Here is a 26,410-nt window from a genome sequence, read left to right on the forward strand (position 1 = left end):
TATTGCAGGAATTCTCACGAAAATGGTCCCATTCGAACTAAATTTTCCAAATTTTTTTTAATATATCAAAAATACTGTTTCCCGACCCATTTTTATCGAAAGATTATGTAAAATGATTCGCCGAGAGATTGCGATTAACGAATCAATGTCCGCGGTTTCAAATATCAAATGCCGTAGAGTTTTCAATACAGACGAGCATACATACACATTCTTTGGTTAGACACGTGTGAGTGTAAAAAATTTCATCAATGTATCTTAAAATATTTTATAGGATTCAATATAAAAGCTAGAGAGCCAGACGGACAGACATACTTAGTCTATCGGTACAGAAAGCGATTTAATTGACATAATAAAAGACGAGGCCATCTATCCTCCTTTTGTGTGTTGCATACATCGTCACAAACTTAATGTATCCTTATCAGAAACGATGAACGGTATAAAAAGCAGAAAATATGGCAATTTCCGGCACCCGTTCGCACAATAATACCTATGCCTATAACAAAAAAATAGCAAACGAATAAAACGAAAAAGTTCGTAATAATAATAAAAGAATTCTTTTCCACAGATGATGGCAAGCAAAATATTAAGGGAAATATTTGTAGATTGCAAGCAAAACCTTGACGGTTGTAAGACATTCATAGAAATTGTGATATTTTTTTATTTTATGCCAACTATTAAGGAAAGAATTTAATTATGCTATAAATGCTTATCGTAATAAGAAGATGATCAAGGACAAATTGTGTTTTTAAGAAATTACCCACGTATAATGTTCACAGATTAAGCTATAAGGAGGCTTCGCAAATATAATAAGAAACAAAAATGGATAAGAAATTAAAACAACCTGCAAGTACAACTTCATAGATTAACTTTAGCAATTAATGTTAAAGCAACAATCAACGAATATCTACGTTGATGGCAATGTACTATAATAACTGATTCGTATTTTTGATGAAAATTTATAATTCCACATCTTTAGGTGCCGAGCATGTGAATACCTTAATACATACTCGATGTAGAATGAATTTAGAATTTCCACAAACTCAAGCACATTTTAAAAAAAATATTAAGAAATTCTCTGGTTGGTTTATATTGATTTTTGGGAATACCAGCCACGGTTGGAAGGACAGAGGTACTGCCAGCACACAGATACACACGCTGATGCGATGTGAGTTTTTTGACGTTAATATCTTTGAGCACAATTTTGCGTCTGCTATTGAAATGCCTCAGATGCTATATTAATTATAATAAGAATAATAATAATAAGCATACACACATATAATATAGGTCTCACCTTACCATGCTTTACATTAATTAAATCGAGTCTTATCAAAATCCATGTTTTGTTTTGCGGCCAATGATGGAATATTATAGCGATCGATTTTAATACCCTACACCATTTGTGGTATATTAAGTTTATAGGCGTTTACGCGACAGCCAGAAGGACTTCAAACAGTCCCAGCTCTTATTATTCATTCAATCTAGACTCATTTTCTGAAACAATTTAAGGACGGCCGTCCATCTACCCCCCCGGTCCAAGTAGATTTGTGTTCAAACTGCAGGTCGCTATTTTGACGAAATTTGACACTCTAACATAGCTTGGTCCAAGGACGAACTCTATAGAAAATGGATTAAGTCGGATCAGTTACATATAACGCTTTTTCGACAAAAATCGGTAGCAAGGAGTATCTTAATAGATTAAATAAACGAGGAAAATTTGGATCCTATGGATTAATATTCTAAATTCTGTCCCATAATGCGTAACCGTGCCTAAGTTATATAAGTCTCTATACTGCAAAACAGTCTAATTTTCAATAGTTTGTGCTGAAGACTGTTACATAATTTGACATAGAAATTGATTGTACCAAACCTAGACCCTCTAACATACTTTTTTTCAAATTCTTCTATATAATACTTTTTCAAAAAATGAGTCTTTTATGGATAAAGAGCCTAATTTTTAATATTTCATGGTTTAAATGGATCCAAGATAGCAATTTGACATAAAAATTAATTTCACAAAAGTTTAACCACAGATGTTTAATTTGTGGACTTGACTCCGTATACGAGTTCTCAGAAAGCGTAAGTCCTTATAACAAAGTATAATTTTTAATACATTATGTCGAAAAGAGATTAGGAACTATAAGATCTGACAAGCAAATTAAATTTAAATCACGTCGTTGGACGTTTTGGGTCCCCTCCAACATAACCTCATGACTATTCATTCAATTACCTATCCAACTTTCATTTGTGATTCACAGTGAAATTGTTCCTGAGGTTACATAAAAGCTGCAAACAAACCGAAGGTTTGTGGTTGTGTTTCCATACAATTCTAATTTTCTCTTTTGTTTAAGAAATGGTTACGAAAACTTTTAAAAAAGCACGAAGGCTCTGCTTTACAATCAGTTCCATTACGATTACAGACAACTTTATTGTCATCAGTGGCTTTTTTGTCATTTCATTTTCTTAATGAAAAAGTAAGAAAAATAAAGAAAATTTTTATTTTCCTTCGTACACTTTGAATGTTAAAAAGTATGAGTCAAGTAAAGCTTATTTATAAGTGCGATGGATACCACAATTGAGGAAGAAATAATCGTAATATAAAAAGTAGTCAAGTCCATCAAACCGTTATCGATATGTACACAACAAGATTGGTTTGTGGTAACCCGGTTTAAAAAATGATCAAAAGATTTAAAAATTTAATGACTTAGGACCTTTGTGTTGATCATAAAAATACGTTGGCACTCATCAAGCTGACAAGTAGGATTAAATGAGCTCAGAAAAAGCATCCAAATAGATTAGTGTTATATAAGGGGGACCTATGTCAGGTCGTACTGTTTGTTGTATGCACACACAGGAAGTTAATAGACTTTCGTATCGCATGCGATATAGCAGATGTCTAAATATGTAAATAAGTGTAGTACAAGCGGAGTGCAATGGCGAAGCTCCAAACGGGGATATGTTAAGAAAGCTTTTAATGAAAAAAAAAAAAAAAATATATATATATATATATATATATATGCACCATTTTTTAATGCCTTCAAAACAAATTTATGCTTATTAACAGGAAGCCATTGAGCAATCCTTGGTTACCATACATGATATTGCTACAGAAAATTTGGGCACTCTCTGTATATCAACTTTATATCGACCATTGCAAGTGCCCATCAATTCTGAACGTTATGAGAGTTCAAGACAGAAAGCAGATCTAGCGGCTTCCATTCTACAAGAAGTGGGCATAGTACGTCATGGAGGTATGAAAACAAAACGAAAGACAATTTATAATACATTTTTTTGTGAAATGTTTTTTTTGGATATTTACCTCAGGTTTATCAGATGCTTTAGCTAAAGGCCTCCTTAGCGATGAGTATACTACAGGAGCAAGGATTTTAGCTTTAAATTTGACGAATGGCTCTGTGCAGTCGTACGTGTGGTGGATTAAGAAAAATCATGAGAAAATGGGTGAAATGATACGTTTTGAAGAAGATGGTTTACAAATTGGCAAAAAACCTTCACCCACGTATCCTTGGTAAGTAGCAAGAAAAAAAAAAAATAATAAAACGAAAAGGAAAAGTAGAAAAGAAAATCTTGAAAACTATTGCACATGATAACCGCAGTTAAATGAGTTTGTGTGAAAGTTATAAATGTTTTATCTGAATACAAATGCATACTTTGTTCTTGTCATTATTATATATTAGCAAATCATTAGCAATTTTTCTATCTGTGTTTGGCAGATACATTAAACAATACAATAGTAAGGTTTGCTCTATAGAATTGGAATTTGATAACTAAATTTATTGTAAGTTTCTTTATGCTCTAATGCAAACACAGTCACTGGCAGACTGCTACACATACTCATCCACATGCAATGTGTTTCAGTTCTTTTCAAGGAAAATAAAAAGACTAAGGATTTTTTGTTGTATGTTCTTACTACTTTTTTTTTTTTTCTGTTTTCTGTAATATATTGTTGTACTGAAAGTTTGCCGTCTGCTGATGTTACAGACGTTTAAGTTGTTACAAACTACAAAAAATAAACATATATATTATTTGGGAAAAGTTGTTTATTTAAGAAACTTAAAGTGAAAAAAAATGAACAAAAACAATATAGTGAGTTGTGGCGCACCCTACAGCACCCTACAGTTATTCATACGACGACTTTTCAAAGTGAGTCGAAAAAGTGGTCCGATCCTAACCATTGCCAATAACGACCGTTCTTGGGCCAAAATACGTTAATGTACAAAATGTCATCTAAAAGATTTTTCCGTCGAAAAAGTGTAGCAAGCTGCCCCACGTACAAGGTCGAAAGTTCTACGTCGCGATAGTGTTCTTAAGATATTTCTTCTCTAAGTAAACTCGCCTGATAGTATGCCTCTTCGACATTTGGAAATTCGTTTAGGCTGTTTCTTTCAGAAAACTGGCTTCACCTTCTTCTCCAGAAGATTTTCGAAGCATTAGTATTTTATCGGCTCTATGTAAGGTCGTTCGGGGTAGCTGATCAAATTACGATACACTGACAGTACAAAAGTTTGCTTAACCCAAAACAATGAGAATATAAATGTGGGCCGTGACATTGTAATGCTTCAAGTTTTGGAAGACATCCACCCTGAATATAGTAAAGACAACTTGATCGCTTCTCAAAAGCCTTTAATATGATAAATCTTAGTGCTGGAAAAGTTTGAGTTTTATTTTAGTTTCAGTTCCACGGCGGTAAGGCTGATAATGTTGTGCTTAGATAATCGTTGTCATATTTGAGGCAGATTTGGCGATGATAAATCCTAAGCATTAGTAATGAAATTAAGTTTTTCTAACAGGCCCTTTAAGCCTAATTGTCCTTTATTACAAATCTGCAGATGCACGGTAATAACGCGTGACAATTAGTGTCAATTACTTGTCTCTCTTTTTTTTGCTCTTGCGTTCGTAATTCAAGGCTTAGTGTTGTTTACATTTTCGTGTTTCCTAATATTTTTTAATTTTCATATAGTAACTCGTTTTTAGCAAAGACAAGAAGCCTAGAAAATCTAGGTTATCTTCACTTCGGTACAGAATTTAAGTAGAGAATTCGAAAAAAAAAACAATGCAAAATTCGTAAAGAATGACTTGACTTCATTTTCATAAAACATACTAACAAAAAGGATTTTTTTTTTTTTTGACAAGATTGACAAGAATGCTGTTATTAGCCCAGCAAAAAAATTGCATCATTTACATAACTATATGCATTTGAAAAAACTACATACCGAATAGAAACAATCACCATTCATACCGCGGATTCTGTATAGAGCGCAGCAAAAACTACACTAACAATAACTTAAGTTCATTGAAAATTTGCATTTTTAATACAATTTTGTGATAATTGAAGGTTTGCCGATGAATCGACTTCGCCTACACTACGTTCACCGAAATTTGCGCCCAGCCCACCGAACATTTACTATAAAGGCTGGTGGACGTTTCCGTATTTTTCGTGCTCACTAAGCAAATGGATATTATCGTATAGCATTGCCATACCACCGAACGGACGTCACCACGGTTTACGTGGTTTCATCAGTATTGATATCGATGTCACTGGTTTACGTGTTAATCAATGCGAAGCACCAGTTTACCGATTCAATTATCAGCAAATGCAATCGAGACGTTTACATTTGGCAGATGCCCAAGCAATAGATGCCATTAACGATATACAAGCATTTCATAAATCCCATAAATGTCATCGACAAACAATGATGGTAAGTGATGAACTGCAATGCATGTATTCTTGATTAATTATAACGAACATATGGTTTTGAAAACAAAAAAAAAAAAAAAAATTCTTTTTTTCAGTGCGATTATCGTCTCCCCACAGCTGAATCACCGACAATAACCACTAGTAAAATTTTATCTACACCTTACACTTGGTCCCGTGGCGCCTATCAGTGTTTATGCAAGCGTGGCTATTACTCGGTACGTCATCCGGATGGTTTTAATGGAACTATAATGGAAATAGCCTGGAAGGAACATCAGGATAACATTAGCAATTATTATGCAGATGTGTTTACGTGCTTAAAATGCGCTCCAGGTTGTGATGCCTGTAGCGGTCCGGAACCCTGTTTAGCCGATTACAACTGGCCGTTTAGGTAAGTTTTCAAAAATAATTCTATAATTATTTTACACACTGATGTGTTTACAATTCTAGAATATCGCTGCTAACCATATCGATAGGCTGTGCGATTGGTACGATTTTATTAGCCGGCTATCTTTTTCATCATCGCAAAGTTAAAGTATTCAAAGTAGCCAGTCCTATATTTTTATTAATCACTTTGATTGGTTGCGCGATCATGTACTTGGAGGTAAGCAAAAATTTTTCCTTCTAGTTATACTACGTTGTCTAGTGTTAGGTACTAATTTGTTTTCAAATGAGAAAAAGTTTTCGATAAAATATGATCACTACTTTTATGGGCATATCGCCAGACTATCGGTACGCAATATTATAATCAAAACCACTGGAATCTGCATCGCGCCACGAAACTTTTGATAACATAAGTTACAAACCCTTATATCAATTCTGTCCCGTATGCATGGCACGGGAGAGAAACTTGGGACATTTTCAGCCAACTTTTGTATTCAATTCTGAACGGAAGAAAAGTTTTTGAGGACACGGTCGTCTTTTTGTTAGGCAGACAACCACGCTAATGCTAATTAATGCTAACTAACACATACACATATTTTTTACGATATATTTTTTACACCGATCTCATGTATGACTGGTGAAGTCTTTGGAACCTGTATTTACATTTTGGAAACCTGTTCTCACCAGTATTTTCTATATACTTTATGGTATCTGTGAAGAGTATAAGATGCGTTCAAAAAGAGGACGATTTTTCAAATTTCGTGGACTAAGTCCATTCGATTTTCGTTTTTTTTTATGTCCCCAAAATATATTGACGTTGTCAGCCGTTTTGCATTTTTAGTTTGTTTTTGAAATACAGAAAAGTTGCACGTGTTTTGGTTGGCTTGGCGACTTTTTCCTATTGAAAAAAATGGAACTGTGTCTGTATTATATTTTGTCGCATCGTTATCGCTGAAAATGTCGGCATATTGGTTGGCCCTTGCTACGCAATTTTTTCGAATATTTTGAACATGAAACGTATAGCAGTTATTGTCAATTTTTTTGATCAAAAACAACATCGCAACCAAGCATTAGCCAAAGTGGCATAGATCTACGAAAGCACGCAGTTTTGGCACGATGAAGAAGGTAAAATCCGCATTGCTGGAAAATGTCAAGGTCAAACCAAGAAGCTCATGTAAGAAGTACTTCGGTGATTGGAAAAGCCCTGGCACAAGTGTGTTAAATTTAAGGGGGTTACCTTGAAGGGGACAAAACATTGATAAATGTATGCCTCGTACATCTGCTCATCTACTCATATTTGAAAAATGACTTGTCTTTAAATATGCTTTCCATGTTCAACATACTTTTATTAATAATAATTTCTCGTCATTGCACTAAATGGCTTAGTAGTGTACATTTGTAAGTTAACTGAAATATATGAACATTGTAGAGGTATTTTGCAAAACTTAAGCGGGATTTGTACTTTTGTAGAAAATTTCTTGTCAATCAATCTCTAAGCAAGTTTTTTAATTATCTTGTTACGCAGAAGGTTATTTATATCTAAACGAAACCAATTAATTGAATTCTTGTAAATTCAGATTTTCTCGTTTCGTAAACTGAAATAACTTTAATAAGAAAATCTCTGAAAAGAAACACATTTTATTACGATTTTTCGTTTGAAATTAAAAAATGTCAGCTTAAGCCAGTGCAATATCCCAGCATCTCGGTGCTTATTAATTTCGATATATTTGACTCATATGAACCTTCGCGATTATCAGAACATTGTCTATAATGTCAAGTTAATCGCTTAATATTGCTTCTGTTATTCATTTTCTTTTTGCACATTCACTGCGCTGCTTCTTTTGTTGTCAACATGAAAATATTTCTTTCTTTCATTATTAGAGGAACAATGCAACGAAATTTTATTAGCTCTGAACAGAGGAATGATGGTTTGCGATTTTAAACTCATGTAGAAGAGTGTTATAATGAGTTTTTGTCTATATATATATAACACCCACAACAACTTAGAAATTTTTTTAATATAATGATCTAATCTTGTCTGCCTGTCTGTCCATCTAATGCCTTAGACAAGCTGCACAGATACGTTGCGATCGCCATAGCGATGCCAGACGAAGGTATTGTTTTGTTTATAACTCTTGGCTTGGCAGTCTATCAAACTAGCTTAAATGATTGGGGGGCGTAAGATTTCTTGCCCATGGCCGTTTGCAGCAAATGGGTTTTTACATATTAACTTTAGGGATAATACCATCGCAGTGGTGTATTATATTATACTCTGCGGGTAGTGTGCCTCAAGTGTAGAATTTCACTCTGGGACACAAAAATCAACTTCTCTAAGGCTTAAAATCCCTGTTCTTCTTTACTAAACAATCGCAAATTCCGGCGCAAGATAAACAAGCGCTACGCAATATTGATTAGACTCTTGAATACTCTTTTTTCATTTTGCTTCACACGCTTATTAGATGGTAGCAATTTTTCCGTTTTTGGATACAAGCTGGTGTATAGTGACCAAGTGGACACGTCACATGGGCTTTTGCATAACCTACACATCATTGCTAATGAAAACTTGGCGGTAAATTTTCAAAAAATTTGAATTTAATGCAAAATTTAACTGAAAGTTTTTTAGTGTATCTTTAACGTATCGGGTTAAGTCAGCTCATAAAGTTAAGCTTACTGATCAGCAGTTGCTGCAATGGATGGTGCCCATATTATTGGTAATGCTTATTTACTTGGGTACATGGACAATATCCGACACTCCCTTTGCCGAATTTGTAAGTTTTGATAAAATTTTATCTCATTATTTTATTGTCATCAATCATTAATGTCTTACTCTTCTCCCATTAGATACACGATCAGAATGGTTTAAAATTTAGACAATGTTCTTACAATTGGTGGGATCATAGTTTGGCTATCGGTGAGGTATTTTTTCTGGCCTGGGGCATACGAGTCTGTTATAATGTCCGCAATGCTGAATCGTTATACAATGAAGCCCGCTTAATATCTTATGCAATATATAATATAGCGATTGTTAATATAACAATGGCAATTATACAGTGAGTGAATTTTTTATATCTCTGCTGCGAATATCTTGCGAAAATTAAATATTCTTCACTTCTCAGTCTCTTCATATTTCCGGAAGCTGGACCTGATATTAAATATACTTTAGGTTTTGTACGAACCCAATTGTCGACAACCACTACCATAGCTTTAGTATTTGGGCCAAAAATTTCGCGAGTCTTTAAAGGTCAAGGAGACAAGTGGGATCAAAAGGCTAAGGTGCGCAGTATAACGGCCTCATTTTCATTAAATGGCGTTGGCCTAGTGCCCGAAGAATCTCCCGATCTCTATCAAGAAAATGAAGAGTTAAAGGTGAGCTAATGGATATTTGTCACAGAGAAACGCAAAACGGCGATACTTATACGCAAAAAAAAATCTTTCAGGAGCAAATTCAAAAATTGGCTCATCAAATTGAATTCATGAAGACTGTGCATATGCAGATCAATAATAGACATTTAAAACCTAAGCCGGGCGGTTATTTTACAATAACCTCAACTTCTTTCCAAGCACCGTTTAGTAAAAGTAACATGTCTTCAACGCAAACACAAACTTCCAAAACTGAGGAAACCCTTAGCGGTTCCGCCTCTAAAGGGTAGGCGATCAATTTATTTATGCTTTTTTCATCATCTCAATGAATAACAATTCTTTTAAAGTTTTCCAACGAGTTTAACACCCACCAAATGTCGCTTGAATAAGGAAAAGGTTTGACGAGGCCAACGAAGTGCAGAAGATTGCTCAAAGTATAAAAATTATGTTTGGTCAACCACGGATCACGATAGTGATAATAACGTATTTGATGACAACGGCCAAGAATTATTTAAGCAATTCAAAGAAATATTTATACCCGAAGATGATATCAATAGCTGGTATTACGCATTGAATGCAAGCAGTGATGATGACGATAGTGATGATGATAATTCAAGTATAGCTCATATCCGTCTCGAGCAACTCATGGCCGAATTGCATGACGTTCCTAACTCTTCGCAAAGTTCTACAAAAACCATCACCACTGCTCTAACGGGCAGCGAACATTCGGATATGCTTACGATTTATGAAGATATAACAACAAATTCTCCCACCTCATCTTCATCGACGTATGCTATTCAAACGCCTTCGCCATCTTTAGAATTCCTGCTAAAAAGATCTTCCACGCAGTTTCAATTTCAAACACAAACGATTTCGGACGATGATGCTATGACGTTAACCGAAATTGTTGAAATACATCGCGCCCCTTCGATAGCCTTAATACCATTCAATAATGATAATCTTCTGGCTATAGAAATGGATATGGAAAGTCAGCTAAATAATAATAATAATACTTCGTGTTCACTGTCATCCACTTTAACTGATAGTAAAACTTTGGATATACGTTCACCTATTGTGGTCTAAATGGTTATGAGAAAAAATTGCATATTTTTCGACTCGACTTATTTACATTATTACACGACAACTTACTTATAAGTTGTTGTTATTTTTAAAGCTAAACCTTAGATCCAATGAAAGGAATAACATACGAAATGCTGTTAAATGTTGTTAAATTAATTGTTACACACGTGAAAAAAATATTTGTATTATTTTTGTTTACGTTTATACCGATTGTTTTTGTTATTCACAAAACTTTACGCTGATTAACTTGATCCGCCACTTGAAATCACTTCCACTTCGAAAAAGATCTTACCGAAGGGAATTGAAGTTAACCTTTAGATTCTTTGTGTGTCTTTTTTATTTGACAAATATTCTAATGTGACAGGAACAAGGGTAAATATATGAGTAGTTCAAATCGTCACGCTACCAATGTTCCTAGCAAAAATTAACAAACATATACACTGTATATGAAGACATTCGCATGAGTATATAGAAAAATTCAAAGTACTGTTCCTGAATCTCGAAGGTCAACATATGACCAGGTAATCTAAACTAGCATACCTTTGGAATTAACGGTATATCTGTTATCGGCCTAGATGCTTTTCAGAAAATGTCATATGTTTTGACTACACGGATCATAGTTGAGCTTCCATTAGAAGTTCATAAGTGAATGTCTCGTTTAATTTATAGGGTACTTTGTATCTTAGCTACGCCTTACAGCACTATTCAGTCTATTCAGGATATCTTCACAATGGATATTATGAAGACAATGCTGTAAGCCTTACATCCAATATTATTTTTCCAAATTTAATATTTTTTTATTTATTCTTTTTTTTTATTCTTTTTATCTATTCTATGGAATCATATCATATAATATTTTTGCATTTCATCGGCTAGAAAAATTCTACTTTTGTATTCTTCAACTGCTTCTTGTGCCTTGGTGAAGCGCTTTCCATATATTTTATTCTTAATTTTCGGGAAAAAGAAAAAGACACAAGACGTCAAGATAGAAGTCCCAATAAACCCATTGCATCTTGCCATGGGTTTCTCCTGGATGGGCTTTACATAAAGCGTATTTTGAAGTTCTTTGAGGAAGTAGATATGATTGGAAGCATATATATGGGCGCCATTTCATTCTTCGTCACAAGTTTGTCGTGCCGACGTTTGTTCGGATACCGCCGTAATGCTCTTATCTTTTCATGCAATATTTCTACTATCGATAACATTATAAAAGGTAGTAGTGACAAAAAAAAAAAAAAAAAACAAATAAGAGTATTCGAATAAAAGTACCCTATAACTATTTGATGGGATGCGCCGATAAAGGCAATTATACTTTAGTGTAAAATATTAATTGATGTGATTCTCTTTTAATTTACTTTTCCCTGAATGCTATTGAATGCTTAGCCGGATTAATATTAATTTGCCCGAAAAGAAATCGTTTCTATGAGCAATGTTTTACACTTCGTTGAGCTCTGAGTAAAAGAAAAGTTAATTTTTTTTTTTTTTTAAATGATTTCCGTAAGAAACTAAGCTTATTAAATTTTTTGGAAATATTTTTTTTTGATAAAATATTTATTTACAATTAGAACAATATAAAGGATATTGCATGTTTAAGATCGGATATAAATAACATTTTAAAATGATTTAATATTTTATGTTTAGACTAAAACACATTAAAGAATATTGTGTCAGCTAAAAGAAAAAAAACAATTATAATAAACACATAAATTTGATGTAATTACGAAAAACAACAAAAAAAAAATAAATAACTCCGAAGGTTGTGTGCGCATCAATGGAAGTTTGGTTATCCGCCATCGCGAAGGTAAGAAACGTACAGTCATTTTAAAGTAAATAGCGGCGCTTTCAAGTGAACGCAGCAGACATTTGAAATTAATCCTTTTTCGCATACTTATCTACCCTGACTGTGGACAGGTTTGGTCCGTTTTTAAAATTGATGAGTAATAAGTAAGGGAAGAAAGTATACCATTCAACTGAGTACATGGCGGATGGTTTTAGCACAACTCAAAACTTCTAATCGCTTAGGGGATATTCTCCGTTTCCGTAAAACGGCGATGGTCATAAAGAAGTGAAGAAAGTGAACAGATAAAGAAACTAAAGCGTGGGGGATATGTATTCAATTCGTAAAGGTAAAAACTTTACCAACTGAGAATTCACTATCGCTATGACCAAAGTGAATTACACCGTATCGAACCGGCGGACATTGACTTGGTAGTCGCAATTCTTACTTGCTCGTCTACTCTTGCGAATTGGAGATATTGCAGACTTGAAAAGGAGTGTTGCTTGATCAGCATATTTGCGATTAGGAAACTACGGGATTTGAAGACATTAAACTTGCCTTTATGGGATATATTGCTTAATACTTTCATAAAAAAGACCCTGCTCTAGCTACTGAAGAACTTAGAGATTTGCAATGCAATCAATTACGATAATCTCAAGCACCACAATCTCTCGTCTCCAAGAATTAAACAATCATATCTCCAAAATAATGTTTACAATTGGAATGCAAGTTTTACGAGCTTCTCAAAACTTCTAAAACAACTCATAACGATCCGTTTAAATTGAGCGAAAAGTAGCCGATGAAGCACGCACGACTTTGAAAAACCCACGGTAACTCAATTCTCTGTTTCTCAATTTTGCGTGAAGTTCTTCAACATCCGGCGTTTTGCTAACTATCATGTCCATGCAAACCATTATAACCGGTAAGCCGGCAATTTTCTTCAGAGACACATTATAAGAACTCAATTCTTCATGATTTTTTTTTATTCTTTCGCCAAAAAATTAAGGTAATTTGAAGGTGGGCGCGTGTAATATTTAGAAGAGCATATACTTTCTTACTTACATTTTTGATTTCTAGTTTCACCCAATTAAGATAAGAAAAGATTTAACTGAGAGAATTAGCCACCCATTCCGATTTCTCCAAGTCAAGTTCAAAAAATTGTATCCTTCTTTAATCAAATCTGCCAAGTTAACAAAGACTCTTTTTTACAAACTCTTTTTAACAAATAAATTTTTATATATTTGCCTTTGGATTTGTGCTTTCCACTTAGTATTAAAAGGTATGACAGTGCATAAGACCGCGCCTGATCCAGCGGTAATCTTTTTAGAATTTATCGCCGGCGGCAAAAATCAGTGCAAAACACTAATAAAATCTAACAAGGCTTTAATAATTACGCTGTTAATGACCTTGCAACGAATACGACGTTTTTATTATTATTATTATTATTTTAATTTTAGACTAATGAAATAAATTCTTAGACTAAAAAAAATACATTGAGCACTAGCAACACAGGCTATCGGCTCATGACGTTTTTATGAAATGAATTTTGTGCAAATCTTTTACCATAAAAATAAAATTAATTTATTCCAATATATTCTTGGATATTTAGCTTTAGGGCTTTACGGAAGCGCACAGTCCCTATATTTAGAAATAGATATCTTTTGTCGCTCTTGCTTCGATTTTTATAATTTACTTCAAAAAGTATTCAATTAACAATCGAGATAATATACCGAATATACAAGCTTATCGGGATTTCTTAAAAAAAAAAAAAAAAAAAACATGCACAATAAAACTGTCAGTATGAGCTAAGCGCGAAAGGTGAATTTTTTATGGAGTTGACAGCTTTTTCTTTAAGGCTTTAAACTCTGGATCAATTTGAAAAATATGGCTCATTTAGAAAGTTTTTACAGCTAAAGAGAAATCTTGACTGAAAAGTTAGATAATTTGTAAAGATAATAGGAGCTGCTGCTGTTGTACGATTACATGATGACTTTGACAGATTAAAACGTTGGAACACTTTGAATGAATATCATGATATAATCTTGAAAAAAGCAAGTGAAAATTTGCAAAACGTCACATATTAACATTTTCTCAGTCAGCTAATGAAACAGATTAGATTATCAAATACGGTAGAATTTTTAGCATTAGATGCTGGTGCTTCAAGACTTCAGTGTTTGAATTTATTTCGCTGGCAAAGTTAATAATAATAATAATACATATGAATATATACGTATATATATCTATAAAATAAAAAATAATTTTTGATTATGGAATAAGAAACGATACGTATGTAGGGACTAAATGTCAGAAACCTTGCCTTAGATAAATATTTATTCAAGTTATTATCGGCAAGGCAATCCTACATTTACATGACAACTTAAAAATTTGAATTTCTATAATTTTCCGGTCTTTGAAATTTGTTTTTCAAGTTTTTTTTTTTCCTAAGCAAAGCAATTTAAAAAAAAGCAATAAATCACAAATATGGCAGACTCAGAAAACGGAAAAGAAGGGGTTGAAGCTGGCCAGGACGACACTATTGTAGCAAAACCTGAGGAACCTAAGGCAGAGGAACCGCCATCAAAGGCTGATGAAACTGACGACGTCGTTAAACCTAAGCCCCCTACGCCAGCAAAGGCTGATGAAGACCCTAAGGTTGACAAAGCCAAGTCTGACGAGATCGATTTTTTGAGTGAGCAATTTGAGAACTATTTGCGTTTTGCGAAGGTTCTTATGAAAACCTTGAAGCGGCCTAAAGACTTTGAATCGTGCACCGAGCTGCTACGTAAAGTCGAACGACTTAACGATAGTCGTCTTGTGGAGGTGAAACGTAATGTCAATCGGTTTATGCGCTATTGCTTAAAAATTATACATTGGACAAGTCAAAATCAACCGATAAAAGTTTACGAAGCTTGGGTAAGTGTGACGTCTAATCAAAATCATTCTCATACTGGTCATGTTTTTGCCTTTAGTATTGCCGTGCAGACGAAAAGGCTAAGGCTGGAAAGTTAAGCGAAACTAGCACATGGATAGGGGAAAGGAAATCTTATATTGCCGTTAAATCATTACCAGATGGCGCTACTCTTCTATATGCAGCAGTAACAAATAATCCTGAGGCTGGCTGGGAGGAAGGTGGTTTAAAAATTTTAGAACAACGTGGCGCATGTAAAAGAGCTTAATTTTTACAAAAATGCTTAGGAGTTATCTGTCCAAAATAATTGGAGCGATTTTCACATTATTTAGGCGAGCACTTAGAAAACGAACCATATTGAATTGCAGATTAATGTAAATCCGAATGTGGCAAAGGTAACATTTTTAACGATTTCTTGAGATTTATACAAATTTTCATGTATATTTATTTTATTGCCTTTTTTATATCGAAATTATTAAAAACATATAAAATAGCTTAAATAATTAAAATTATTATTATAAATACATGAGGGAATGCTTTCTTAATAACGTGGTTTGTCTTTACACTTAAAAAATTAACATGAATTATTACAAATATTTGTAAAAAGGACGGATTATTACATTACATTTACGGCGTTCATCTCCTCTCTTATCTTCTTATTGAAAGAAATGGGGCTGGCAATAATAATAAAGCTAAACGCCAATATGCTTTATTGAAATTTACACTTCTAGCGCTATTACAACTATCGCCAGCACAATAACATTCTTCCCAGTACACACCGTTCTCATATACCCCCCAATTACAAACTCCGGTTACCTAAATTTTGGGAAACATTTGCTTTAATGATAAATAAGGTAAACAAAATATAATAAATTACCCCGGTGTCAGCAACAGATGCACAACGACGTATAACTTGGCGCCAACGTCCATCCCCTATTAGATGTTAACACATGTAATACCATTTCTTCCTTTTTCCAAAATTTAACTTACATATGAAACCTCTTGGTCCTTGTTGCACAACCTTCATGCAAAATGATCCTGGCATGACCGATTCGTCTGTATTACACTCAATAGCTATATGCTCGGTTTTATTAAAAGGTTTGTAAGCGCCGCAACTATCAACCCCTTTAGGATCCTGATCGGATGAGCACTGATAACAACGTATAGCCAACGAGCCTGCAATTTTTCTTAGTTAATTACATTTTATCCTGAGACCACACCCTAAGCAGGTTACAAATGAACGCTTTTCTTCTTTACATACCACACACACTTATAACTAATATAAATATTAATCGACATACTTCGGTTTGCATTATAAATCTTTTTATTTATTATATGAAAAATGAAAATCAAAAATAAACTTAATATTTATAATAAGTGCATTTTAATTTGCTCATTTAATTGTTGTTTAGTATTGTCATAGGGATGGAAGTTGTAGTGTAACTTAAAAATTTATCGATTTCTTCTTGTTTGTTAAACGCAGAATCTGGCAGCACTTGTATATCGATATTAATTTTCATTTACATTATCAGTAAATGAATTCTTCTCGATATTGTAAACATTAAAATAACGCATTGTTTAGGGCGGGTGCTGTTGTGTTTATTATTTGTTTTTTTTTTTTTTATAACAAAACTTTATACTGCTTTAATAACCGATTTGATTAATTTCGTCTTTTACTATGCGGAAATTGGAAAAGAATTTATTACTTGCTTTGCTGGCGCTATTTCTTTTTAAGACAGGTAAGCAAAAGAACACACTTGGTTGACTATATTTTGTTTCATTCACGGAATATTTCTGTTTGAAGTGACAATGATTTCGCGATTATTTTGAAATTTGAAGGATTATTTTAAAGACAACTAAAGATTTAAATAACTGAGGGTAATTGGCGTAAGAGTCCGGGCAAGTAAAATAAAGCTATTGCTCATCCAATCGACGCCGCAGGAAGTAGCAATTTTACGACTGCGATTGTCTTAAGATTTGACCGATACTTTAATGGGTTTAAATGATCTGGGAAAACTAGCGTAAGACGCTTGGAAGTCTAACTAAAATTATTATTCATGCAATTGATGTTGAAATAAGAATTTCGCGACTGCGAAAATCAATAGGTTCAAAAAACTAAGAGAAGCGTACAAGGCCCGGAAGAGTAGTTAAAATTATTATTCGTACTGCTTATGCTGAAGGAATTGAACATTGAGAAACTCATTAGAGTTCGAAAGTAAGAAGTGAAGTATGCTTTCAGAAAAATCCCGTTTCAATAGTCTTGGTTGCGTTCATTGCGTAATTTTTCAATAACTTTGCTTCGAAAATTCAAATTTAAACGAATTCATATATTTTATAAATCTATTGAGGCCATATTTATGTAAGGAGCACATTGGTTGGAGCAGTCCTTGTCCACTTTCAATCAAGAATGAATGAATTCCTTGATCCTTTTTTGGTCGTCTTTCAAAAAGGAAAATAACATTTTTCTTTCTGTTATTGTTTAGCTGAAAGTATTAAATGCTGGGAATGTCGTTCAGACAATGACCCTAAATGTGCTGATCCGTTCGACAATAGCACTTTAGTGATAACAGATTGCAGTCTCGAACCGGAATTGAAACATTTGCCTGGAGTTAAGGCGTCCATGTGCCGCAAAATAAGGCAAAAGGTTCATGGTGAATGGCGTTATTTTCGCAGTTGTGCCTATATGGGTGAGCCGGGAATTGAAGGAGATGAACGCTTCTGTTTAATGCGTACTGGCAGTTATAATATATTCATGGAATACTGTACCTGTAACAGTAAGGATGGATGTAATGGCGCTGGTATTTTTACCAATTATCATCTAACAATTGTAACATCCACTATTGGAGGCGCGTTGGTGGCTTGGTTTTTGAGACTTTGAATGCAAGAGCTGAAAATTTAGTGCCTTTAATTTATTTCCATAGATTTAGAATAGAATTGCATTTAATTTGAAGTTTTATACATATATACATACATATTTTTATAAAGTGCTTAAGTGAAAAGTCTTTTTGCCGTCCATCGTATGTATTTAATTATGTAGGATAAGTGAGCAAAATATTTTATAATTTTGTTTTTCTTTTCTTTGCATTTCTTTTAATCAAATGACGTGTGACTCGAAATTTTTAATATTGTATTTTTAATAACAACCAAATATTTTTAATAAAGTAAAAAAAAGAAAGAAAATTATATTCCATGTACGCTCAATGTTAGAGGATTACGCAAACTGTTTTAATTGTTTTAATTGTGGTGAAGTTTTTCAACTTGAAGCGTTTCGCAACACAATTGAATTGCAATTTGGCGATTAGTCAGGTAATTCGTTGTATAAATTTACAGCTTCTAAATTAGTGTTGCTCTTTCGTCTGTCTTATAGTATCATGGACACGTGTGGAAATGAAGTCAAAATTCGACGTTAATCTTCATGGATTGTTCGTACAGTTTACGGAACTCCTGTTGATGACTATTACAACTACAAATAAGTTGAGTTGCAAACCAATGTAAGGAGTAGTAAAATAGGTATGTTCGTCCTTCAAATCGGACACCATTTTGGTACAAGACTTATAGATAATCCTGGTAAATATTTTTCGTTTTTTTCTTCTTAATCCAGGGCTAACGACTTAGTGGCAACAAGTATCTAACGCAAACTCTTGCATGCTTCTTGTTTTTTACTTGCTTCCTTCGAAGTTGCTGCAGTGTTTTTCACCCTTGAACTTTTGACCATCGAATAGTATTATTACCAATAGTATTAGCTCCAATAATCTTTATTAAAGTGTTTAAATTTTAATTTAAAAATCACTTTTGCGAATGGTGAGAAAGAGTGAATTTTATTATCCTTTAAAAAGAAAGAAGAAGCGAGCCGTTATAAAATCGTATAAATCCAAATCTTTCCTGTTTAATATAGCTTAGAAATGCTGAATTGAAAAATAATATTTTGGGTTGTTTGGCGAAAATATGTTGCAAATGAATAGCATGAATGTGTAATACATTTTGAAAAAATTGGAGGATTTCAACATTCGGTGTCAATAAGACGACAACATATAGCTGATAAAAGATTGGAGTTGTTAAATCACTGAGGCAAGTTCTAAAGTAAAGTAAATAAAGTATTGCGAGAGATATAAAGGCATTAATCTTTAAATCAAATTTCATCGATTTTTTTGGTTCAAAACAACTTTATATTTACCTTTTAACATTTTTGATTGTATTCCATTTTCCCGCACTTTAAATCTTTCATTTTCATTCTATTATGTTGGATTGTTGGCTTGGGTTTTATTAATCAGGAGGTCTTTTTTTGAGCTGGATTGTTAGCCTCTCATTATCGATTACGTTTATTATTACGTCTATTTGGTCTCAGTGGGACTGCACCTTTTACCGCCTCGTTTCTCTATCAATACCGTCGTTTTGTATTACAGCGATTCTGTCAAAACAATGGCTTTGGGAGATAAGATTATTTTGACGAGATCGTTATGTATAATTGATATTCGCGTCGTATAGGAAGAGATTATTCGATTTCGGTCCATTACAGCCCAAACAAAAAAGCATGGCTACATAGCAACAATGTTAGATATGTGTAACACAGCCAAATTACGATAAGATATTCGTAATTGTGTATTATTGAAAAATAATGATTTAAATACAATTTTAATGAAATAATTAAAAAAATAAATAAATAAAATCATTGAACTCCATATAATCGCTTTTTGAAATTTATTTCTCTTTAACAATAACACTACCACAAATACACAAAAAATATACAAAAATTTATAAAAAAAAAAAAAAAAAAATATATATACAAATCAAATTTAAAATGCAATATTTATCACTACCAAACTCAAAATGGCCATCATTCCATAAGCCATTAAACGGCCAGCCGATGAAGCATTACACAAATCTCCAGTGCAAGTATAACAACTTTGCACGTCGCGGCTATGGGAGACGGAGCATATATCATCCCTTTGACCTACGATTTGAAAATGACAATCACGAGAAATAATGATTCCCGCTTTATCTGCAATGGGTTCAGAAGGAGACAAAATATTATACGTTACTCTAAATATATAAATATAAAAACGGGTTTAACGTAAGTTTCAATTCATTCATAAGAAACTTGCGAAAGCTTTTTAGGAGAAGCTTTAGAAAGCTTTGTTTTCCCGTTATTACATTTGCTGCATTTGTTGATGTTACATGTTGCTCACATTAATATTCATATTAATATACATTAATAACTAATAAAAAAAATTTAATGAGTTTTTTTCATTTTTTTTTTTTTTTTAATTTAATATTTCATCTAAAAATTCACCATTTTTGTTGAATTCGTTCAATGCCATTTATTCACCATAGTTGGTATATGAATGACATCATTTGATTTATTTTAAGTGTTGGTGTGGTTTAGAATTTTTAATTAAATAATTTTTTTTTGTTTTTTTTTTTTCTTTATGATTACTTCTTGGTAGATTAACTAACTACACTTACCGCTGGTAATAACTTTATTGCATTTAGTTACTGGCATAAATTGTTCCATTGAATTGGGTTTTGCAACATAATCACAATCCACTTGTCTTATATTGGAATTGGCATCAATCACATTTTTACCACAATTGGGATCCGTTAGCGATTTGCACTGATAACACTTGATGGCATTCGCTAATATATTTAAAAATTAAAAAGCACAAACCAAAGCTGAATATTTGATTATTGAAATTATGCAAGAATTTTTTAACATAACGAACGCATTTTACAATATTTTTTACATTGTAGACAATGTAGATAAAAACATTTGTTATATTCATGTTTCCGTCAACAAATATCTGCATTGTAAAATGGTTGTAATTTATTACGGTTTCTTCCAATAAAGAAAAAAATCTTTACGAACAAAACAAAACTGACACAAAAGGGTCGAAAAGCAATGCGCCGAAAGCTTAACATCGTGAGTTTTGTGTACTCAGTTAGGGCATAAGCCCTATCGATGCAGGCGCATTGGGGGTTAGGAAGAGTTTAAGATAGAGAGGAATGCAAAAAAGAAATAGTGTTTTGTGTTGTGTTGTGTACGTTTGTGTTAAAAGTGGAAACGTCAGGCCCGATGAGAGAGACTTCAAAAAGGGGCACTTTGACTAAAGAATGATAAGGGCCGTGAGAGATTCCAGGACGAGTGGGTGGGACTTTTGAGGGATCCTGTTGACGCACTTATTTGTTAGACAAATCTCAGTCTCTTAGGAAAAAACTCGCTCAGGCAACGTCAGCAGCACTAATCTGGAATATGCTGCCCTCACCGCTATTATCGGTAGACGTTACTACTTCTAATTGATGCTAGTTATAATAGATGACTTCTTGCCTGTTCAAGTAAGGCTTCCATTTCCCCCACATAAAATACAACATCTTGTGCAGATTTCCAAACGTCAGTTTGTCTTCCCCTATGAAATTCATATTTTGTCGAATAGATGGAAGAAATACGGGCTCATGATGGAAAATAGTTTAAATGAACCAACTTTGGGATTTCTCTTGAAATCCTGAATATTTCGTTGATCAAAAAAGCCCAGAAAATTAGTTGTGTGGTTAGTATATAGTCGAACTTGTGCATAAATAATGTATATGAATGCAGATACATGGCCTATGATAGTAAAGTGACGTGAAGATCTTCTACTACTAAATCATAGAAGCAAAATAATATTACTATATAATGTTTGAAATTGTGTACATAACTATTATTTAATATTAATTTTTATTTTTGTTACTATTCCGAAGGAAAAATGAAGTAATACTGATGACAGCATCGTTACGATAATTGCCCGAAAGTAAGTCGTAAGCCTGTTTATCTACTACTTTTTGCCAATTGTCTGTCTGTAGAAATTGAAAATTAACGCTCTAAAGAAAAAATATTTGAGTTCAGAATCTGAAACGGCTGATGTGTGATTCTTCTATAGATTTATTGATTAAACCGACTTTGGCTTCGCCAATTACGTGAGGAAATATTCTAAAATTAAATACAAATTTTTCAAAATAAGTTTTGGTTGAAAACCGGCTTCAGACGATATTCGACTTTGCAATCCATGGTGATTACGAATTTGTCCACACCTGATGCGACCTTAACGAATATTCTTAGGTTAGGTTATAAGTATTTAGTAGATCTAACATCAAGAAATTTCAATGCAGGAGCGTATACCCTTTTAAATGCAGTATTCGGTGAAAGGTAAGGGAACAAATGTTTCATCTCTTAACAGTTTTCTTCGAAAACCATTAAAAAGTAAATAGATGGCTGTTTTTATTTCAATATTTTTCCCCTATAAATGGGGAAGATTTATAGGCTAGTAAAGCAACAAAGTAAACAAAAAATTTTGCAATAATTTGCAGTTTGTAAAACGCTTAACATTTTTTTCGCTGCTATTTCCACCATCTTTTTAATACCCAATCTGGAGAATTTAACATAAGGTGTGTGACGTAAGTCCATCAAATAACTCTATTTTATATAAATGTGAGAGAATAATTTGGTTCAGTTTTAGTTGAATTTTCAACACCCATCGTTTGTTGTATTTAGTAATGAGAAACAACAACAAACAAAAGCTTTGAATTATAAGAAAATGTTTTTTGCACCCTACACCCTACGTGATATTTAAGGGCATATTAAATTCGTGTGGACATCCAAAAAGACTTGTGACAGAGGCGGCTTTCATTCAAATTGACTTTTTGAATCGATTTAAGCTAGTCTGTCCACCTGTCCGCCTTGTTCTCTTGTGCGTGCAGGGTGCAGTTTCTGAGGTAGTGTAATGAAATTTGGCATGTGATGCGTTTTGGAGCAAGGACGAATGCATATGACTTCCAAACGTCCAAAATTTTTTATATAAATAGCTGTACGGTGGTGAACCGTGGCCCCTTATAGTGTTAATACTAGTTTCTTGCTAGAATGAAATAGAGTTTCTCGCAAATTTACTGCAGGCCAGTAGAACTTCGCTTTTAAACCTTATCTTCAAGCTGATGATGATATCTAATTGCTTGCTTAAATGAACATTTGTTGACAAGAAATAGCAGTGAAGTAATTTGTTTTCAACATTTTTCAAACTTATTTGTTCATTTTGGATAAAATATGTTTAACTAATTCTGCTAATATGCGTGAGATATATAGAAAAGAAGTAAAAAATAACTTTAAGGTAAGGAACTCATCTCACACACTTAGTTTAAATTGGCAGACATTCAAGGCAACTTAAATACAACAATTACATGAAATCCAGTTTGAAATGTACTCCGATTAAGAATATGCAAATTTCATTAATACACTCTCGGGGCAATGGGTATGAGAAACAGTTTTTGCGTTTCAGAGAAATGTGTGAAATTTTTTATTGTCAATATTTATATACATGTATGTAATTATATGTAGGAATATTTTAAAAATAAAGTATTATTAACGCTAAATATAAACAAGGTTAGAAAAGAGGGAAAAGAGATGAATGTATCGGCATATTTCTTATATTTTATTTGCTTTTTTTTGTGTCTTTAAATTCCATTTGATTTATTTGCCTTTAATACAGACGTAAGCGTCTTAACATTTCTTCACGTCGCCAAGACATTTGTTTGTTTTGTTAATTGATCGTTTATTAAATTTATCAATTATTATGCAAACATTTTCTAATGATCAGATATTGTTTAAATAATTCTTTCTTTTCATCAAAGTAGTAACGAGTATAATGATTCCGTATGACTAAGTGTTGTTAAGTAAAACGTTACGTTTGAATATTTAATTGCGAAAGGTAAATCGTAGCGAAATCACTAAAGCTCTCGCTTGCACTTTTCTGGAACGGAAGCTTATATTTTCCTGGAAAATGATTTTTTTTTTTCAATTTTACATACATATATAGTTTAATTTTTTGAATAATTCAACCGTTTTGGTTGATGACCATTAAATCAAAGCTTCAATCGACGCTTCAAAATTAAGTGAAGGGTTAAACTTTGCCTTACTTTTGATTGCATATAATATTGTATTGACGATTAACTGGAAAATGTTTTAAATTGTTTTCGCAGTTGTAACGGAAAAGAATTACTAAACTATTTATACTTTGTATACATATTTATAAAGTGCTGTCATCTCGTTGTTTACGAAAGAGTTTAGATCAAAATATGATAAGCAATAGCGTAGCGAATTTTGGTTTATTCTACAATCGGTTTTATCCGAAGTAATCAAATCGAATAAATAACAAATTGGTTATGATTTCTTAATCACATAGTCAATCTATATAGTATTCTTGTGGAACATTGCCTTTCAACCGTAAAAATACCTTTATTATTACATGTGTAAAAATAATTGATTTGAAAAAAAATTATTGAAATATTTTTGTTAAAAATCACTCACCACCATGCATAAGGCATAAAATCAAGAGAGAGAAGCAAGCAACAATATTTTTATTCATGTTTTCGTTTTTTTTTTTTTTTTTTTTTTTTTTTTTAACTTTTTACTTCTTTTAAACACTTCGGTTAAATATCACACTCTTAACTGTTACAATGTTCACGATCGACTAACTTTATGAACAGAGCAAAATATTAGAAAACGTAAACACACTTAATAAGCGGCAGTGTAAAGCACAAACAAAATTTGTTTCGTGAACGAAATGAAAACATTTAAAAATTGCATTGTTTGGAATATATATATATATATATATATATTTCGCATATATGTATGTGTAAAAAGTTTAAGAAAAAAGCTTTTCTTCTTCATATTTCTCACATAATTCGCACACCGAAATAAATGATGCGATACGAGGTGATATGGTTTAAGTGAAGTGAGATCACGGTGTGTTCTTAAAATGCATTATTGGAAAATTCTTAGTTATTTATTACAAATACAAAAATATATTTTCATATTTCATATGCATTTATTTATCATTCATACTTTCTTGAGTCGATGCAAAGAGTTCTTACTCTCAGTTCAGTAGGTGAGATTAATTATCTCACTGACCTTCTTACTTAATATGCCTTTTTAACAAATATTTTTATTTTTATTTTTTATTTATTTATTTTTTTTACCTAACATTATTTGCGTTTGTTTTGATTATCATTTTCGTAGTCGCTTGAAAAAGAAGCAAAATAAAACCTGTTTGACCACAATTTCAAATTCATTCCATTACTCTTTGGGGCTAATTGTGGTCTGACACACATTTTATTTGCCTTTCCATATTTACAGTTTTTCTTTTTATTTGTACTTAATTGGTTTTGTACTCTGGCTATTGCCGAACAGATTTCTGAGATGTTTTCGTAATTTTGAAATGTAATAGGCATTTATCGTTCCACTTGTAACATCCAATAAAAACTTGTAACATCTTACTTATCTACGCAGATTTTTCAGTGTTAAGCGTTTATAAATAACTCTTAGCTTATTTTTTTCAATTGTAAGTGAATTGTTTTATTTTCTATATCAACGTTGTCACGGTATCATCAGCGATCTGTCCATTCATCATCGACTATAAGATATTGCAGTGCGTCAATGAGAAGCGAAAGTCTCACTATTCACTACTTATCTGGTAATTTTTCATTGCGGTTAACAGAATTCTTTGGATTGTTTTTTGTGGTTGGATTATTTCCGCTCTTAAACTGAAATACTCCAGCTCCCCACTAATATAATGTTAGTTGTTGTTGAATAGCAATTACTTATCTACGACCGTAATCGCGATCGGCAAACACGCTCTCAGTGAATCGGTAAACTTGAAAAAATTGGTTATCATTGCGTGATATAATACTTTCATTTAAAAAATCCCAGTCCAACAAAAATCAAGATCAAACCAAATCTATATTCCATTCTAAGAAGCTCTGCTATTATTCTTTACAAGAATAATATATAAGATGATACGAGTTTAAACGGGTGTGTTATGAGATCACATGGGCAATATTTAATGTTCGATTTACTAGGGAAGTCTTACAATATTCCCTAGTATGATTAGCAAGGTGCTATTAGCGAGTGCTAATTTCGCTTTATCGTTAGTCAATGCAAGTCTAACCGATCGAACTTTTCGATGAATTATTTGGACCGCTATAGCTTAATTTTTTTTTTGAAGTTTCTCACCGTGATATTGGATAAGGGCCCTTTTTGCGAATCTACACTCTAAATAGGCTAAGTAGACATTTTGGAAAAAATATTGTGACCGTTTATTTTATTCATATATTAGAAGTATTTAATACCGTAAATTTAAACTAGGTACACACCTCAATAAAAATATGTTCA

General features: G+C 32.9%; 6 protein-coding genes across 8 annotated transcripts in view; 4 read left to right on the forward strand and 2 right to left on the reverse strand.

Annotated features, from left to right (window-relative positions):
- Positions 1–9,889, forward strand: part of LOC119635489 (probable G-protein coupled receptor CG31760) — a 32,100-nt gene extending 22,211 nt beyond the window's left edge. For all 3 annotated transcript variants that reach the window (XM_038030311.1, XM_038030310.1, XM_038030312.1), the window contains exons 3-13: positions 3,062–3,248; positions 3,322–3,523; positions 5,351–5,714; positions 5,809–6,101; positions 6,161–6,314; positions 8,554–8,663; positions 8,718–8,862; positions 8,936–9,144; positions 9,211–9,460; positions 9,532–9,740; positions 9,802–9,889. In XM_038030311.1, coding sequence (XP_037886239.1) covers positions 3,062–3,248; positions 3,322–3,523; positions 5,351–5,714; positions 5,809–6,101; positions 6,161–6,314; positions 8,554–8,663; positions 8,718–8,862; positions 8,936–9,144; positions 9,211–9,460; positions 9,532–9,740; positions 9,802–9,856 — 2,178 coding nt within the window. In that variant the 3' untranslated portion in view covers positions 9,857–9,889. The remainder of the gene's footprint in view (positions 1–3,061; positions 3,249–3,321; positions 3,524–5,350; positions 5,715–5,808; positions 6,102–6,160; positions 6,315–8,553; positions 8,664–8,717; positions 8,863–8,935; positions 9,145–9,210; positions 9,461–9,531; positions 9,741–9,801) is intronic.
- A 195-nt stretch (positions 9,890–10,084) lies between these two features.
- LOC119635490 (probable G-protein coupled receptor CG31760) lies at positions 10,085–11,610 on the forward strand. Its single transcript, XM_038030313.1, has one exon. The coding sequence runs from the start codon at positions 10,100–10,102 to the stop codon at positions 10,535–10,537; it is 438 nt and encodes a 145-aa protein (XP_037886241.1). The 5' UTR covers positions 10,085–10,099; the 3' UTR covers positions 10,538–11,610.
- A 3,182-nt stretch (positions 11,611–14,792) lies between these two features.
- Positions 14,793–15,502, forward strand: LOC119635401. Its single transcript, XM_038030210.1, has 2 exons — positions 14,793–15,224; positions 15,281–15,502. The coding sequence occupies exons 1-2, from the start codon at positions 14,793–14,795 to the stop codon at positions 15,485–15,487; spliced, it is 639 nt and encodes a 212-aa protein (XP_037886138.1). The 3' UTR covers positions 15,488–15,502.
- Positions 15,503–15,717: 215 nt separating this feature from the next.
- On the reverse strand, positions 15,718–16,605 carry LOC119635394. The gene is made up of 4 exons (XM_038030201.1): positions 16,481–16,605; positions 16,210–16,395; positions 16,097–16,152; positions 15,718–16,035 (listed from the first exon to the last, which is right to left on the reverse strand). Exons 1-4 carry the CDS (start codon positions 16,530–16,532, stop codon positions 15,868–15,870), a joined length of 462 nt encoding a protein of 153 aa, XP_037886129.1. The 5' UTR covers positions 16,533–16,605; the 3' UTR covers positions 15,718–15,867.
- A 150-nt stretch (positions 16,606–16,755) lies between these two features.
- Positions 16,756–18,316, forward strand: LOC119635375. The gene is made up of 2 exons (XM_038030174.1): positions 16,756–16,958; positions 17,703–18,316. The coding sequence occupies exons 1-2, from the start codon at positions 16,898–16,900 to the stop codon at positions 18,095–18,097; spliced, it is 456 nt and encodes a 151-aa protein (XP_037886102.1). The 5' UTR covers positions 16,756–16,897; the 3' UTR covers positions 18,098–18,316.
- A 1,649-nt stretch (positions 18,317–19,965) lies between these two features.
- Positions 19,966–24,789, reverse strand: LOC119635399. The gene is made up of 3 exons (XM_038030208.1): positions 24,548–24,789; positions 20,683–20,853; positions 19,966–20,218 (listed from the first exon to the last, which is right to left on the reverse strand). The coding sequence occupies exons 1-3, from the start codon at positions 24,603–24,605 to the stop codon at positions 20,013–20,015; spliced, it is 435 nt and encodes a 144-aa protein (XP_037886136.1). The 5' UTR covers positions 24,606–24,789; the 3' UTR covers positions 19,966–20,012.
- Positions 24,790–26,410: the final 1,621 nt, after the last annotated feature.

The sequence above is a fragment of the Glossina fuscipes genome, unplaced genomic scaffold (assembly GCF_014805625.2).
Source record: "Glossina fuscipes isolate IAEA_lab_2018 unplaced genomic scaffold, Yale_Gfus_2 26, whole genome shotgun sequence".
In the NCBI taxonomy this organism is placed as follows: domain Eukaryota; kingdom Metazoa; phylum Arthropoda; class Insecta; order Diptera; family Glossinidae; genus Glossina; species Glossina fuscipes.